We start from the raw sequence: 19,352 nt of genomic DNA, 5'->3' as shown, positions 1-19,352 counted from the left end.
GCATCTTGGAGTAGGCGAAGATGGTTTACCTTCGCAGTGAACAAGCCTCCAACATGACTTCTAATCTCACAACATCGAAGGAGGAGACGAAGAAACTTCTTTAGCGACTCTTTCAGCGCACAACTTCACACGAAGCACGTAAGGCCAAAGAAGCAACGAATAAATGACGACGGAAAGCAACAAGACTACAACAACCAAGGAATGGAATAAAAAAGCAAACCCCTGAGGGCCTCTATCTAATAATATAATTAGGCCAAATTAGTATAATTTAAATATTATAAATTAAATAAATTGATTGAATATTAGAGTATAATTAATAGCATAATTAAATATATAATAGTTTACTTAAAAATTAGTAGTATAATTAATAGATTAGCTTAGGATTTAGAATTTGAAATTAAACAATTAATATATAATTAACATTATAAATATATAATTAAATAACTAATTAGTAATAAATATTTAAATGTTCAATTAGTTAATTTATAATGTTATTATTAATTAATTTAATCATTAATTTAATTAAATAATACTTAAATAATTAATAAATCATTAAAAGAGTACTAGTTTCATAAATAATTTATTAAGAAAATAACTAGTTAATTAAGAAAAATATTAGTATAATTAAATATTAAATACTTATTAAATTAACACATCCATTAATATTTTAATAATAATACTACAATTAATAATTAAATTATTTGATAACTACACACTCTTAATTATATTATTATCATTATAAATTATTGAAATAATTTAAATTAAAATTAATTATTAACTCATATTTAACACATTAAATTAAAAATATATGAATTTTAATTTTACAGCCCAGAACTTTGAGTCATCTAGAAAAAAAAATGCTCATTCCCCCGAGCTCTATGCTAGGGTTCCCTCTCTAGGGTCCATTGGCCCTCTTTGCCTCTTTTGGCCTCTAGTCTCCATTTTTTCTGGTATTTCTTCTTCCACTGCGCTCTTTTGTTGGTTCTTGATATTATGGCGTTAAATCATGTGAAGGATCCTGGTTTCCTTGACGGTAAATCCTCTTTGCGGTCTTTTCTCAAAGCGCTTTCGGCTTCTTCACCTTCGCCTTCTTTTCCTGATCTTATTAAGTTGGCACTCATTGGGCTTGCCGTCTCTTTGATCTCGGATGAGGAAGTGCTCGCTTTGGCGACACCATTCGAGTTTTCATTAGTTGGTTTTTTTCCGGAACGCCAACCTTACATTGTCGTTATTCAAAAAAAAAATTAATCTCAATTGAATGGTAATTCTTATGTTACATTGTTGAGTGCTAAGCATGTTTTGATCAAGTTGAGCAATGATTTAGACAATTGCAGGGTTTTTTCTCATCGTTCCTATTGTGTTTAGCTGATATATGAAGCTTATAAAATGGTCTCCTTATTTTGATGTGAACATTGAACGCCCTGTTATTCCTATTTGGATAGGTTTTCCTAATTTGCCCTCATTTTTTCTCATCTTGTATTCTGCATGGACTGGGATCTTTGTTCGGTAAACCCTCAAACCGACTTTGCTATTGCAGTTGTTAGCTCTCGTTCGTCTGTGACGCGTGTGCTTGTGGAGCTTGACATTACCAAACGTTATCCGGACCGCATCTAGCTTGGCCCGGATAAGCTTAGGTATGTTCAGCTAGTTGAAATGGAGGATTTCCCCAATTAATGTGGTAATTATAAGTCTATTGGTCATGCCAAATCAGATTGTAGTTCCATATTTCCTAAGCGCATCGACAAGGTTAATCTTATTTCTAATAAATGCTGCTCTTCAGATCTTGTTAGGTACCCTGTTGCAAATGTTTTACCTGTTGAGCCAAATTGGTCGGTTTTTGATGTTAATGTGGGGGTTGGGATTGATGTTGGGGGTTTTATTCCTCATGTTGCTCCGCTCTCCCCCTCTGTTAAGTGTTTGGATAATGTTCCTATTGTGGTTCCGCTTGCCTCTTTGTCGCCTCTATCTGCTGTTCATTTTCCTGTTGAGCCTTTGCCTCCCCCTTCCTTACCTGTGGCTAAGGTTTCGGGTAGTCCTATTGTTGTTTCGTCTTTTGCTGATGATAACCCGACTCATATCATGGTTATTGAACCTACTGGTCAGGTGTTGTCTGACTTAGTATTACGTGCTTGTGATGTTAATAATAGTGGTAAGGATCTTTTTAAAGGTTTTTCCTGTGAAAATGTTGAAGCTGATTCAGGATCTAGTTCTGGGGTTGGTAGTCTTGCTGTTGTGGCTGTGACTTGCTTAGGTTTGCCTGGCCCGAATCGATCGGTTAATTGTGTGGACATTCCTATTACTGTTATGTCTATTGTTGAATTAAATGCTCATCTTAATTGGTCCTCAAATAAGTCGGTTTTGGTGGAAAACGATTCCCTGAATTTGGAGGATTATCCCACTTCTTGTGAGGTTCTTGCAGATGACTTAGTGAAAATGTGGAAGATGATTTTATTCTTGTTGCTGGGCGTAAAAAACGTAAAAGTAAAGCTAAGAAGAAATAACTTTTGGATTGTCATCTTCAATTTGGTTGCTATGATTTTTCATGTGCTTTGGACTATATGATGAGGCAGCTTTCCGCTTCTCACCTTGTTTGCCATGACTTGTTAGCAACCTTGGTTGTAAGACGTTACTTGGTGAATGCCTTTGCTGCTGTTTTTAGGAGTGTGTCCGTGCTTGACTGCAGGTTCGTTGTGTGGAGCTACTAACCTGAGTCCGCTTTTGGATTGCCTCTTGCATCCTGATCTGTCGTTACTTGTTCAGATTTCTTGGCCTTATCAGATTTAATAACTATCTTGCCAAACAATTTTTAAAAATTTAACATATCCAAAATTTACTAAATCCTAAATCCTACTTATTGCCAAACAGCACCTAAATATTTTGAAATCTACCATAATGCAAAAGCCATCACAATATCCTACAGTAATTCCTTTCCTTCTTTTCTCATTTTGGTCCTACCCTGCCCATGTAAGAAAATAACCTACAATTGCCAAGTCCTATATTAAAATATAACCAACATAGAAGTATAAAAATTCAAAATCTTCATAAACATTTTAACACAAATCATCAAAGTCTACCAAACAACAAGAAACGCAGTAGCATTATCAAACTTGGATGAAGTATCAAGAGATCAAAAAAGTTGCTTAGAATCACAAGATAAATACTCATTTAAGCCTTAAGCTTTCCGTAGAATTTCTGCTTCTCCTGGGTGGTCTGGAAGCGTCCATGGCCGAACTTGGATGAAGTATCAATGAATTTGAGCTTAATCTCCTCGAGAGCCAGTCGAGAAGTCTGCTTGAGCAGAGACTGGCGAAGGGTGACAACTCTCTTCTTTGGTCCAACACAGCAACCTTTGATCAAAAGATAGTCATCTTTCACCACACCAAAGTGAGGGAAGCCACCAATGGGAGTGATATCTTTTTCAGTCCTATATAAACAGGAAATACACCATTAGGATTTGAAGGAAAGCTTGCATGGTCAGAAGTTGGAGAGATTATTGGATTCGGACACCAGACACAGGTTACCGTTCGATACTTCAGAGTACTGAGTAATACTGAACTCGGTACTGTGAAGTACGAGTTCGGTACTCCATAGTACCGAGCAGTACTGAGCTCAGTACTAGTACCGAGCTTAGTCCTGCTCGGTACTGTGGAGTACCGAGCTCATACAGAGCTCAGTACCGAGTAGGGGGTGATGTGGTGCATTTTCATAGGGCTCCGGACGTCGTCCAGTGTCCGAACCCAATAATTTTCCCATAAGTTAAGCTTAATTGCAGAGAAAACAATTTAATGGGAATCCATGTCTGGTAAGGTTTGCATAGAAATAACAAAGAAAAGAGATAGAGCGGACTTCCTGAGATAAATTGTATCAGGATTGACATGAATATTATTGAATTTGTTTTGAAATTAGCACTGCACAGGAAAAAACTTGTATAACAATTATCATAATAAATTCAAGGGGGATTTACATAATGTTATTTACATATCTAAACTCAAAACTTTAATATTACATTCCTACCACTCATATAAACTATTAATATCAAATATATCACTCCTATATTTCATTCTTATTACTCATATCATCCTATAAACTTTAATATTTCATTCCCTGCACCTTATAAATGTTAATATTTCATTCTTATCACTCATACCACTTTCAATTCAATGGTATTCAAGCTTCCTTCCAACATGTTAAAATCTCTCCTCTTTGTTATCTCACCACAAGCAAAAAAACTATTATTTTCCTTAATGTTTCATTGTCAAGCCTTTTTAATTTTTATTTCCTTTTGTTGGAGATATTTGGCTGAAGGAATTGAAAGTGAGGAAATGTAAAAGAAAAAAAAGGAAATATTAAGGCTTTGTTTGGTTTGAAGGACTTAAAAGTAGTGTAAATGTACTTCTACTTCAAAATTGGTTGACAGTAAAAATAGTTTTTGTTTCTTGCAAAGGGATATATGAGCTACATTAATGGCCAAAATAATATCTTTCTCTAAGGTTTAAGTGGGGAATTGTAAATGAAAATTTGCATTAATTCATATTTTATTGGTAAATCCAACTGTTACAAGTACATAGGTACCAAACATCCAATATAAATTATAATGTAAAACGCAATTTCCTCCAACTCCTTAAAACCAAAAAAACTCTTACTTTCCAATTAATTCATTCTAAAAAAAATTGCCTTAGCGTCAACACAATCCAGCTTTAAAAGAAGAAAATATGAACAAAATAATACCAATCAAGAAAACATTACTTCATAAATCGGTAAAATGCAGATGTGGAGTCAAGGAAATTACCTATCAAACTCAGTGCTTGCAGAATGGGACTCATCTCCAGCTTTTCCAATCTTATAGACCTTCTTGTTCATCTCAGTGCGGTGGTGGTAACCATTCTGACCGGCACGAGCAACTGTGAAGGACACTCGCGCGGGATGCCAAGCACCAATACATGCCACCTTGCGGAGTCCCCTGTGCGTCTTGCGAGGAAGACGGGTCACACCCCAACGAGTAACAACACCTTCATAGCCCTTACCCTTAGTCACACCAATAATATCAATCATCTCATCTTTCTGGAAGACTGCATCAATGGGGACCTGCTTCTCAAAGAAGTTGTAGGCATAGTCAACTTTTTGAGCAATAGTTCCACCGTTCACCTGGATCTCCATCAAATGAGCCTTCTTCTGCTTCAGGCCCTTCATCTTCCTAATCTGAAGGAGAAAAACGCAACAAAAAATTAGTTGAATTTAGAAAACAATATTGATGGCATCACATATACAACGATAATAATAGTGCAGATGTGCTCAATTACATCCATCTTGAGAAAATGGTTCATCATTAAATTATGGCAACCATATGATGGAATCATATCTTTGAAAGCAAGATTGAACCAAAGAATAACACAAATTGTATGGGATGTGACGATGGACAAGAATCACCTAGCAATTTATAAATAAAATGCCCAATTTTAATTATAACTTCCATTAACCATTGAATGAAGGCTTCTATATGACCACATGAAAGGTAACATGTATCAATTTTTAAATCAAGATCTGCATTGTCCATTAATAACGTGTGCTGGAAATAAGAAAGTGTCATATTAATGACATTTTGATGGAAATACACTTGCTGGATTTTTTTTTTTGCTTAAAAAAAGGAGCAATGGGCCCATATTCGTTCAGAATTTCAAATAAAAATCATGAATGACTAACTAATTTAAAGAGAATATACTAATAAATGATAATCAAATAAACATAATTGTGAATTAAGCAACAAAAACAGTCACTGATTTGGGCACCAAGATAAAATAAGATGTTAAATTCTGAGTTGAATGCAAGGTTACAAACAATCTCTAGGAGTCTAGAAAACTTGATAAATCCAGACATGCAAATTTGCTGTGTTTCCAATATTAAATGCTGTAATGACGGTAATAGCACTTTTATTTCTCTACATTCATTAAGTGAGAATACATCCTCTTGCAAAAAATATAATTCAGAGTCAACAAAGGCTCTGCTACTGTCATTGAAATGGAGTTATGTTGTCAAATAATTGCAACACTCATCATCAACATCATCATTAGACTTAACCAACAATTTGGGATCCGAATTACAAATCCTCATTCTTTATTCCTAAATGTTGAGTGTTATCTAAAATGTTGAAGCATGTTTCTCAGCAAATCATTTTAAACTTCTATCCATGTAAACTTAGGTCAACTCATATTCTTTTCAAATCTTCCTACACGAATTTTATTAAATATGGCATTTGTATTATCTACCATTTTTTGCGCATGCCCAAACCACTTTATTCTACTGTCAATCACCTTATAGGCTTATACTCAATAAATATCACTGTAAATTTTCCTCTAACACAATAATTTCTTATTTTATACTTTCTAGTTTTGTCGCATATTCATTTTAACATTCTCGTTTCTATCATACATTCATACTCAACTTAGATCATACAACATTATATTGCAATTTATAAAATTTATCTTTAAGCCTACATGAATCATCTTAAAATACAAAACTCTCAAAACACTTAATTATTTTAATAATCTAGCCTTAATTGAGTTAACTCTAGAAATTCTATCCTCATATATGTCTCCATTACTTGTATAATAAACTCAAAATACTTAAATCTATCGCCTAGGTATCACTTTATCTTTTAATAATATAAAATGATAATTGTTAACACAAATACACAATGCCTACTAAAATTGCATTGAAAATACTCAACTTAAATATATTAATCCTAAATATATATCTTCTAAATACTTCATACACTTATTTTAGTGTATGTCTCACAAAACAAATAATTATCACATGGTTATGTAAATTACGGTCAATCATTTTGTATCAATTAAAGTATTAGAAGTGATTGCAATCAAGCTCCAATGCTTGTACACTATTTCGAAGCTAATCCTCATAGAGGTCAGATTAAGATTCTAGAAACAATTGAAAACCAAATATCACTGAAATCTCAGCATAATTTGGAATCAACTCAAATTTATTTCAATTGGGTTTTGAGCAGCAAGACCAATTTGTTTCAAGTTATGTTTTGCCGACTTCAAAAACTATTATGCTTAACTCAACATATATAAAAATAAAAAGATAGATACATTTTTACAAGCAATTGACAAGTTAGTATAGTAACTTGATGGCCAAAGTCACAAGGTGAAAGAGGCAGTAGTAGATGAGGAGTTTGCCTGCTCTTTTCAAATTTTATCATCATTTTTAAAATTAGCTCACATATTGGGCATTTGGATCAGAATATTTCCAATCCAAAGGCTAAATCCCACCCTCAATGCCTCCATAAAAGCATTCACAAAGCAAAGCCTCATTAACCATCATCTTTCCTCATCAGGAGGATCAGCACAAACATGATAAAACCCCAGATATAAAGCTTTAAACATTTCTTCCATGGACCTGCTTTGTATTTTTCTCTATTCTCACATGATCGTTTGGCACCTGCTGCCAAAGAAGTCAAGTAGGCAGGGTTGGGGTTTGGTCATGCATCTGTAGGTGATGTACTCCATTAATATCATCTTTTTAAACTCTTTCACTTACTTTCTCTCAATTCTTCAATCTTCATCTTTGCACTGTTCTCTTGTGACGCAGTAATAAAACAATTTTTTGGCAACAACATGTGATCTTTGAATAGGGATAATGATTTTCTTGCTTGGTTCCCTGCCTCTTCACTCTAGTTCTTGGGATATAAAGCTTCTTGTGCTTCTTTCTCGCTTGCTCTGCTCTCTGATAAGATAGCAAAGTTGCTTTTATTAGTTGCATTAGGATTGGATTTTTTTTGGTCCTATGATGAGGTTTCTTAGGAGATAAATCATATACTTCTAATAAGGTACTGGCCAATGACGTTCTGAAGGACTATGTTTTAGGTTTGCATACAAAATCCCACATATTAAATTATATATCTAATCCAATAAAGAATTTTAGTAGAGTGATATCATTTAATTATGGCTCCTGGTGACCAATGACAATAACTAGGCCACTCAATGAGCTTTGAACTTTGTTAAGATGTAGTCAAATATGTATGAATATGTGCATGTTTGTTAATTGATAATTTAACAAGAATAATATACTGTATACCATCTCCGTACACTGCACTTGGTTTTAAATATTCTATCTATCACGTTGTATGATTCATTCTAATTTGTTGTCTGGCATCCTAGTGGCCAATGACAGTAATTAGGGCCATTAAGGAGCTCTAATCTTTGTTGAGATGAAATCAAGTGTGTTTGAATGCATGCGTGTTAGACCGGTCCCACTACAACCGGCCCCTAGTGGTCTGGTCTTGGTTTACTGCAATAAGGGATGGCGACAAAGAGAGAGGGAGGGGAGTGGGGTCCACTAAGAGCCAAATTCAAATCCCTTGGAGGGAAAGTGGGGGGCGACAAGGGCTGATTAGTAATTTGGACTTGATTAATTAGTGTTATGCTTTAAGTAGGAGGGAATTAGGGTTGGGATTATGCATGATTTGAGTTGTTCTCTTGGAGTCTTCCTTGGTGTGTTGGGCTCTAGACCTATAATCTAGAGATTGAAAGAGACGATCCTCTCGAATTAAGGATCAATTGTATCTTGCTTGGTGTTTGTTTTGCTTATATTCTATTATTGCAATCTATCATTTTTGGATAGATTTCATCCAGATTTTTTATTATTCTCGTTGTTTTAACCAATTAATGCTAGGGTTGCTTGCGAACTCAAGTATTTCCTATCAGCATGTTTGCTAGTTGAAAATTTAACACAAGTACGATAATGTATATCAGCTCTAAACAATATACTTCCTTTCTTAGCCAGAATTAAGAGCAGATATTGCACTGTAAATTCCTATTGCTATTTAGTTGGATAATTTGTTCTGTGATTACAAGCTTTAGACATTTTAATGGGGTTGGACATATGTGATCTAATATATCCTGTATTGGTAATCTGTTATATGGATGGCATACACCTTTGAGATTGACAAAGCAAACTGAATTTCATGTTAAAAGCTAACTCGCTCGAACTAAATTTGCCATTAGCCCTAGCTGACAAGTGTTTCATTTATGAGAGATTTGAAGTCGACTTTATTTTTGCATTCTTGCATAAAGTAGCAAAATAACATAAAATTATTATTATTATTATTAGAAAAAATTAAAACTAACAACAATCGAAATAAACATCATTAAACAAAATTAAAACTAACTACAATTCGAACAAACATTGGAACCGAGTTCAAAAGAAATGAGTGCATGTAATACTCAAAACACCACTGAATTACAGTTCAACAAAACTTGCAGAACTCAGTTTCAACCATTTTCAAGCACATGTCAAAACAAATTAGCCCTCAATGTTGTGAGCAATAACATCTGCTATTTTCTACTCACTACTATATACTAAGCTCATAACAAACTACATGGACTTCTGTCTACTAATCCCATTAAATTGGAAATTTGGAATATAAATTACTAAACCTACAATCAGAGGTGTAAGTGAGTCAAGCCAACTCGTGAGCCGGCTTGGGCTTAGCTCAATAAATGGCTCATGAGCCGAGCTCGATAAGCTAATAATCCAAGCTTGAGCTAGGCCCAACTCGACTCATTAGCTCTCAAGCCAACTCCTTTAAAAATATTAATATAAAATATACATAAAATATATTAGAATTCAAGATTTTAAGTACAAAGAGCGAGCTCAAACTTGTAGAATAAAGCTCAAGCTTGAACTCAATTAATTAATCAAGCTCAAGCTCAAACCAAAGGTTACTCAAGCTCAACTCAACTTGTTTATACCCTTACAACTACATTGATAGAACCTAACAAGTTCACATAAAGCCATTATGCATGATACCTGTAAATGTCTACCGTTTTCTATATTTCCAAGAATCTATTGCATTTTGTGAGCAGCAACTTGACCAAACCTTATCAACCTTGAGACAATTAACAGGGCAAGTGACTATAAAAATAAATATTGTCAAAAATGCTAAGAAAGTATTACTAAAATGGCGATTCACTTTTTATGTTAGGACTATGAAGATATGGAAAATTATAAAAGAGAAGAGAATAATAGATTTGGAAGTAGATAAGGTAATGAATGGAAAAGCAACCCAAGAGATGGGAGGAAATTTAAGACCATGTTTTCAAAATGTGAAGAAAAGGACAATCTTCTGAAACTTTCTCATGAGGATGCACAAATCACTTTAACAAAGAATTTCAACAACATTTACGAGGAAAAAAAAAACAAACATGTTTTAAAATATTTACAAATATTACAAATAAAAATCTTTTAAATAAACTGAAGCATCATAGTGGTAAGCAACTAGAGGATAAATGATTAGATTGGGCACCTGAGTGTGAGCCAATACACGAACAACAGATGCATATTTTTTCATCTTTTCAATTTGAGCATGGATCTCTTTCTTTCCATCCTCGGATTCATATTTCTTTGAATACTTGGTAAACGCCTTCTTCTTGGATCTATACCAATTCTTATAAAACCTTCTCCTAAGTTCCTCACTCAGATGTTGTGCCCATATAGTATTAAGTGAACGAAGACCACGAGGGGTCTTAATATAACCAACCACTCCAACAATGACCATGGGTGGAGTCTCAATGACTGTCACAGCCTCACATGTTTCCTTCTTGTGAAGCTCTACAAATTGAGAAATGGCTTTTAGACATGCTTAAAGAAAAATTAAACTTATAAAATTACAGACAACTGCAAAAATCTTAAATTAACAAGAATTCTTGTATTGCCAAGTTAGCTAAAAATTCAACTTATAAAATGTAAAACACAAAGATATAGATTATGGAGTCATGATATAAAATGCTAAACCATGTGTCGCACATACTTCCATAATGCCCCCTCATTTTTCCCATTTTTGATATAAGTGGACTAATATCATTTAAAATATGAGAGAGTTATATATAGTGAAAAGATCTGTCATTGAAATGGAGTTATGTTGTCAAATAATTGCAACACTCATCATCAACATCATCATTAGACTTAACCAACTATTTGGGATCCGAATTACAAATCCTCATTCTTTATTCCTAAATGTTGAGTGTTATCTAAAATGTTGAAGCATGTTCTCAGCAAATCATTTTAAACTTCTATCCATGTAAACTTAGGTCAACACACATTCTTTTCAAATCTTCCTACACGAATTTTATTAAATATGGCATTTGTATTACTATTACCTACATTTTTGTGCATGCCCAAACCACTTTATTCTACTTTCAATCACCTTATCCTCAATAAATATCACTGTAAATTTTCCTCTAAACAATAATTTCTTATTTTATACTTTCTAGTTTTATCGCATATTCATTTTAACATTCTTTTCTATCATACATTCATACTCAACTTAGATCATACAACATCATCAACCTAATTGCAATTTGCAATTTATAAAATTTATCTTTAATCCTACATGAATCATCTAAAAATACAAAACTCTCAAAACACTAAATTATTTTAATAATCTAGCCTTAATTGAGTTTACTGTAGAAATTCTATCCTCATATATGTCTCCATTACTTGTATAATAAACTCAAAATACTTAAATCTATCACCTAGGTATCACTTTATCTTTTAATAATATAAAATGATAATTGTTAACACTATGCCAACTAAAATTGCATTGCATATACTCAACTTAAGTATATTAATCCTAAATATACATCTTCTAAATACTTCATACACTTATTTTAGTGTATGTCTCACAAAACAAGTAATTATCACATGGTTATGTAAATTACAGTCAATCATTTTGTATCAATTCAAGTATTAGAAGTGATTGCAATCAAGCTGCAATGCTTGTACACTATTTCGAAGCTAATCCTCATAGAGGTCAGATTAAGATTCTAGAAACAATTGAAACCCAAAAATCATTGAAATCTCAGCATAATTTGAAATCAACTCAAATTTATTTAAATTGGGTTTTAAGCAGCAAGACCAATTTGTTCCAAGTTATGTTTTGTCGACTTCAAAAACTATTATGCTTAACTCAACATATATAAAAATATAAAGATAGTTACATTATTACAAATAATTGACAAGTTAGTATAGCAACTTAATAGCCAAAATCGAAAGGTGAAAGAGGCAGTAGTAGATGGGAGTTTGCCTGCTCTTTTCAAATTTTATCATCATTTTTAAAATTAGATCACACATTGGGCATTTGGATCAGAATATTTCCAATCCAACGGCTAAATGCCACCCTCAATGCCTCCATAAAAGCATTCACATAGCAAAGCCTCATTAACAATCATCTTTCCTCATCAGGAGGATCAGCACAAACATGATAAAACCCCAGATATAAAGCTTTAAACATTTCTTCCGTGGACCTGCTTTGTATTTTTCTCTATTCTTATCATGATCGTTTGGCACCTGCTGCCAAAGAAGTCAAGTAGGCAGCATTGGGGTTTGGTAATCCATCTGTAGGTGATGTAGAAGCTTCCATTATCATCATCTTTTTAAACTCTTTCACTTACTTTCTCTCAATTCTTCAATCTTCATCTTTGCACTGTTCTCTTGTGCAGAATTGCAGTAAAAAAACATTTTTTTGGCAACAACATGTGATCTTTGATTAGGTATAATGATTTTCTTGCTTGGTTCCCTACCTCTTCACACTAGTTCTTGGGATATAAAGCTTCTTGTGCTTCTTTCTCACTTGCTCTGCTCTCTGGTAAGATAGCTAGATGTTATTTAGTAGACAAAGTTGCTTTTATTAGTTGCATTAAGAATGGATATTTTTTGGTCCTATGATGAGGTTTCTTAGGAGATGAAACATATACTTCTTATAAGGTACTGGCCAATGACATTCTGAAGGACTATGTTTTAGGTTTGTATATGAAATCCTATATTAAATTCTATATCTAGTCCAATGAAGAAATTTAGTAGAGCGATATCATTTAATTATGGTCCCTGGTGACCAATGACAATAACTAGGCCACTCAATGAGCTTTGAACTTTGTTAAGATGTAATCAAATATGTATGAATACATGCATGTTTGTTAATAGTTAATTTAACAAGAATAATATACTGTATACCATCTCCGTACAATTGCACTTGGTTGTAAATATTCTATTGCTATCACGTTGTGTAATTCATTCTAATCTGTCGTATGGCATCCTAGTGACCAATGACAGTAAGTAGATCTCTGATCTTTGTTGAGATGAAATCATATGTGTTTGAATACATGCATGTTTGCTAGTTGATAATTTAACACAAATACGATAATGTATATCAGCTCTAAACAATATACTTGCTTTCTTAGACAGAACAGGATTAAGAGCAGTTATAGCCCTGTAAATTCCTATTGCTATCTAGTTGGATAATTGTTTCTGTGATTACCAGCTTTAGACATTTTAATGGGGTTGTGCGTATGTAATCTAATATATCCTGTATTGGTAATCTGTTATATGGATTGCATACAACTTTGAAATTGATAACTTACAACTCGTGAGCCAGCTCGATAAATGGCTCATGAGCCGAGCTCAATGAGCTAACAATACAGGCTTGAAATAGGCCCGAATCGACTCATTAGCTCTTGAGCCGACTCCTAATTAATTAATCAAGCTCAAGCTCAAACATGAGGTAACTCGAGCTCAACTAGACTCGTTTACACCCCTACCTACAACTACATTGATAGAACCTAACAAGTTCACAGAAAGCCATTATTCATGATACCTGAAAAGGTCTGCTGTTTTCTATATTTCCAAGAATCTATTGCATTTTGTGAGCAACAACTTGACATAACCTTATCAACCTTGACACAATTAACAGGGTAAGTGACAATAAAAATAAATATAGTCAAGAATGCTAAGAAAGTATACTAAAATGGCAATTCACTTTTAATGTTAGGACTATGCAGATATGGAAAATTATAAAAGAGAAGACAATAATAGAATTGGAAGTAGATAAGGTAATGAATGGAAAAGCAACCCAAGAGATAGGAGGAAATTTAAGACCATGTTTTCAAAATGTGAAGAAAAGGACAATCTTCTGAAACTTTCTCATGAGGAAGCACAAATCATTTCAACAACATTTACGAGAAAAAGAACAAACACGTTTTAAGATATTTACAAATATTACAAATAAAAATCTTTTAAATAAACTGGAGCATCATAATGGTAAGCAACAAAAGGATAAATAATTAGATTGGGCACCTGAGTGTGAGCCAATACACGAACAACAGATGCATATTTTTTCATCTTTTCAAGTTGAGCATGGATCTCTTTCTTTCCATCCTCGGATTCATATTTCTTTGAATACTTGGTAAACGCCTTCTTCTTGGATCTATACCAATTCTTATAAAACCTTCTCCTAAGTTCCTCACTCAGATGTTGAGCCCATATAGTATTAAGTGAACGAAGACCACGAGGGGTCTTAATATAACCAACCACTCCAACAATGACCATGGGTGGAGTCTCAATGACTGTCACAGCCTCACATGTTTCCTTCTTGTGAAGCTCTACAAATTGAGAAAAGGAATTTAGACATGCTTAAAGAAAAATTAAACTTATAAAATTATAAAATATAAACCACTGCAAAAATCTTAAATTAACAAGAATTCTGGTATTGCCAAGTTAGCTCAAAATTCAACTTATAAATTGCAAAACACATAGAGATATAGATTATGGAGTCATGACATAAAATGCTAAACTATGTGTAGCACATACTTCCATAAGGCCCCCTCATTTTTCCCATTTTTGATATAAGTGGACTAATATCATTTAAAATATGAGAGAATTATATATAGTGAAAAGAGAAGAAAGAGGAACCATAAAGACATAACAAGATGCAATCATTTCTTGAAAAAAGAGAACAAACTATACCTAATAAACCATAATATGCTCAGTATTCCATTGATAAAGTTTAAGATAATCAACGATGTTCAAGTCAAAATCCGTTTAAGGACTCCGACAAGGCAAGATGAGATCATGGCATCTTGCACACCCTCCAAGCTGGCAACATTACTGAAACGCGTTAAGATGCTAGGTTGTGATGTAAGCAAATTGCCTTGATTAAAGATAAGGGCGCTAATATTTCAAACACAAAATATGAATTAGCATTTCATATTAATAGTTTGACAAAGAAGTGATGTGAAACAAGTATCAGCTGTATTAGAAACAAGGATGAATGCAAGGAAGTAAGTTACACAAACTATAGATATAAGAGCTTCAAATTGTAGAGCAGCAAGTCTCGAAAATGAAGAAGATGGGTGGGGAAGATAGGAAGAGATGGAGGGGAAAAAATTCATTAGTACAAAAGAGAGCATGCACGGAAGCATAACTAAAAAAGATAACAGGAAACATTGATTATGTATAGGCCATGCATGTTACAAACTTGAGTAGATTGATGCACTTGTTTAAGGTAATCTATTTAAAAAAAAAATAAAACTTGAAAAACAATGGAATTTGAAAGTTCATAATTTTCCTCTATTCACTTTGAAGAGAATATTATAACCCCATAATCTCAAAAAGTATTCATCATACTAAAAGTAATTTGAAAGTGATACAGATATGTATTTCTTAATGCCCCATTTCATTCAGGCAAGTCTTCAAATTGGTCCCTAGCGTCTTGGACAACAATAATGCCTTGAGAACACACCTAGCATGTTTAAAAAATCAAAAACAAGACAGCAGGTCAAACTATGACACAAACTCTACTAGCACAAGATTGCTTTGGCAAGAAAATCTATACAGAAAGGAACTCCTGCGCTTTGTCATAGAAAATTTTGAGAAGCAGTAAAGATCTATAGCAAAAAAGATAACGCTCTGATACATAATACTTAACGTACTTGATCCCGGCTTCTCCACCTCACGGACAATGTGAGTCATACCCGCCTTATACCCAAGGAAAGCCGTAAGCTTGCAGGGCTTTGTTGGATCATCCCTTGGGAATGACTTAACTGCATTAAAATTGAATAGAATGCGCAGAAATTAGGACACATTCAGGAATAAATTTACAGAAATCTGACAAGTACATCAAAATAACAATTGTGAGACCTGGAAACAAGAGAATCAAAACACTACGTAAACCATTAATAAGGGGTGACCAATAAATGATGCCGCTAAAATCCATGGAAAGATCTGACACTATAACAAACAGGAGTAGACAGAGCAACATTGAAAGCACATGAATCATGCAACAAAGCAGAATAAGAAAATCTAATCAAATCATGCAATATTTGTGCTCTAAGAGAAAGAAACTTTCCAATAGAAAAAATACATAAAATCAAATCAAACTTTCCAAAGAGCTCAAGAATTATAAGTTGTTGACAAGGCCCTGATTTCGAATTCCCTCAAATCTGCGCTTAGGCACTTAACATTCCCCAAAAAAACAGCTTAAGATCCTGTTTAAATGACAAGAAAAATATTACCTTTTCCACGGTGACGAGCGGAACGTTTCCTTGGAAGGAACCCAAGAGATCCGTGCCTTGGGTGCTCAAACTTCCTGTGCGACATTGCTCCTCCTCACCCTGTTGCAGTATAGCGAATATTATTCATAAACCTATACGCAACACGATATTTAGGAAAACTAAAGTGGATAAAAAAATGATCTAGTAACTGCTTCTGTTAGAAAGGGCTTTGCTTTCTTCTCCAAATACATCGTAGATTCATCAATTAAGTTTTTTGGCCAAAGACCACTTGAAGAAGAAGAAGTGCAGAGGAGAAACTGTAAAACTAGAATCATTTCAATGGAAAACAAACCTGATAATCCTCGGCGGCGGCGGACTGTCTTCTAAACCCTAACGCGTGCTTTATGTACCTGAGAGCGAATACTGGAAGCAAATTGCTTTTATTGTCACGCGCTGACGAAAATATCCCTCAATGAAAAAAAGAGGTTGTTTGATTTTTTATGTACCTTAATATAAGCAAATGATTAAATATTTTTATATTTTATTTTCTTATAAAATATCGTTCAAAATTATTTTTAATGAAATTACTATTGATATGATAATATCAGTGATAATTTATATTGATATTGTGAACGTTTGAAGTAAATAAGTACTAAAATATTATTTTAAAAGTATTATCATAGTCTTTTAAAGAATTTTTTTTTTCATTTCATTGATCATTTGTGTGTCATAAAATTTTATTATGAGCTCCTTCAAACGAACATATGAGTATTCAAAATTTTGTTGTAGAAGATTGAATGCAATCATTAATTCATCTTTATAATTGGAAGAAGATAGCTTGGTGCCTGATGTGGTAGGGCTTATGTATATTATCGAAATTGATTTTACTTGGGCTTAGCTAGATGTGTGACATGCAATATTTAAATATGATTAAAGTTTCTTTGATATGTCAATAATGTAAAACCCACTTAAATATATGAAAATATACGTGTTAAATTAAGTAATAAAATGATGAAGTTGAGTGTTGAATCCACAATGAAGAGTTATAATTGCAATAAAACTACTACTATTTACTCAAATTGCATAAGTTATCCTACTGAAATAAAAAGGATATTTTTGAGTTCCTACCACTAAACAAAAATAATTAAAATAGTTTATATAATTTTGATAAAATGTTTTGGATTGATACATGTAAATATCAGATTTTTCCTAATGATACCCTTATTTTTAAATGTAGATGTGAAAAAGATATATGCTGACCTCATACAATTTTAATATTTCATATAACCTAAAATATTCAAACATCATATGTCTAGGCATATCAACATTCTATCTCAATACGCCTAATTATTCTTACATTCCTTCATCGGGTCTATACATCACACTAAGTTTTAACTACACCTATGATCATTATATGCATTAAATGAAGAACAAAATATATTGAAAATATTCATAATTTTTTTAAAGTACAATAGTTTATATTAGTACTTAATATGCTTTTTACACCATCAATCCAAAATAATATATCTAGTCATATATAGAAGAAATAACAAGCAAACTCATTTTTTATTATATTCATAGGAGAATCAAAATCAAGAGAAGTAGTAGAATTTTATCACTGAGAATGATTAAAGTATCTTCTCTACACTCCTTTCTTTCACTTAAAGAGTATCTTATACAAACACATGCTAAACTCTCTCAGAGATTATATCTTCCACTTCCCCAGCATCGCTTAGAGTTTATTATAAGAGGGTCTTAGAGAAGTACAATAAAAATGTACTAAATTGTACACAAGTGATTGAACTCCTTTACAAACAAAATTAAACATCTATTTATAGAAAAACACAAAAATGGTCAAGCAACTCAGCACTTGACAAGGTGATGATGTGGCACTTAAGTTGAACTAGCGCCTTGGCGCTTATAGGTTTGCTTCGTTGTGGTGCTTGATGACATGGAATGACTACTAATTGAACAAATACGTCCTTTCGCAATATCGGTTGTGGCTCTAGAAAGTTGTAACTACTACACCATGATGCTCGAGAAATTTGAGCGTTGCGGTGCCCATATAGAGTTTTTGATGTTGAGATGTTTGAATTATTACGCTGCAGCATTCATTTTCCAGAGAACCCGGCACTGCCAAGTTGAATGTTCAACACAGCAGCGCTCTTAACGCGGTTGCGCTACATGTGATGCCACTGCAGAGCTCGCAAATAGAGAGGATGACTCTGCAATGTACTAAAATGTCACTTCTATGGAGTTGATTTCAACGCAGTGGCTTGTTTCATACGATCCTGTGGCACTATGTGATACTTTATATTTTTCATCATTTTGAAGAACTTATTATAGAAAAAATAACTAAAATCACATATTTTCATTGAAATTCAAATATAATAGACAATACATAATTTTTACTTAATAAATTCTCCCTAACTTAAATTCTTACTTGTATCAAGTAATAATAAAAAATAAAATAAAAAAATAAAAAAATCTTCCCTTTTGATTAATTAAATAAACAAAGTAAAACTTCATAATTCAAATTTACTAAAATGAAGCATAATACATTACAATCTAGAAGTAATTTGGAATGAATTAAGTTATAATTATAGTTTGAAAAATCCTAAATAATTATCCTAATCAGTCACTTTTATCATTGCTTATTTTAAATTTATATGATTTGAATATAACATTAACTATCGAATCTTCAAATGAATAAAGTTACTTAAAAATTAGATGTGTTTGTTGTTAAAATTAAAATTTCATTAGTTCACAATCGCCTCTACTAGTTTTCTTTCTTCATCATTTATATCTTTAAGTATAAGATTGCAACTGAATTTTAAGCTTTTAGCTGACACCAATTTTTTAACACCCTTCTTCTTCTTCTTTTTTTTCTCTAATTATTTATTTTAGAACGCTTTTTCTTTTTCTTTTCTAATTAATGATTTTTTAATATCAGTTTTTCTTATATCCTCTTGCAATCTTAACTATTTTAATATAAGAATTTTATAAAATCAC

General features: G+C 33.0%; 1 protein-coding gene across 1 annotated transcript; it reads right to left on the bottom strand.

The window, feature by feature from the left end:
* Positions 1-3,006: 3,006 nt before the first annotated feature.
* LOC110103209 (60S ribosomal protein L3) lies at positions 3,007-16,828 on the bottom strand. The gene is made up of 6 exons (XM_020831819.2): positions 16,693-16,828; positions 16,362-16,460; positions 15,780-15,890; positions 14,146-14,450; positions 4,790-5,199; positions 3,007-3,424 (listed from the first exon to the last, which is right to left on the bottom strand). The coding sequence occupies exons 2-6, from the start codon at positions 16,444-16,446 to the stop codon at positions 3,166-3,168; spliced, it is 1,170 nt and encodes a 389-aa protein (XP_020687478.1). The 5' UTR covers positions 16,447-16,460; positions 16,693-16,828; the 3' UTR covers positions 3,007-3,165.
* Between the last annotated feature and the right edge of the window lie 2,524 nt (positions 16,829-19,352).

This window comes from Dendrobium catenatum, unplaced genomic scaffold (genome assembly GCF_001605985.2).
Source record: "Dendrobium catenatum unplaced genomic scaffold, ASM160598v2 fragScaff_scaffold_1074, whole genome shotgun sequence".
Lineage (NCBI taxonomy): Eukaryota > Viridiplantae > Streptophyta > Magnoliopsida > Asparagales > Orchidaceae > Dendrobium > Dendrobium catenatum.
Note: the sequence above shows the minus strand (reverse complement) of the source record. Positions and strands in the feature narration are given on the sequence as shown.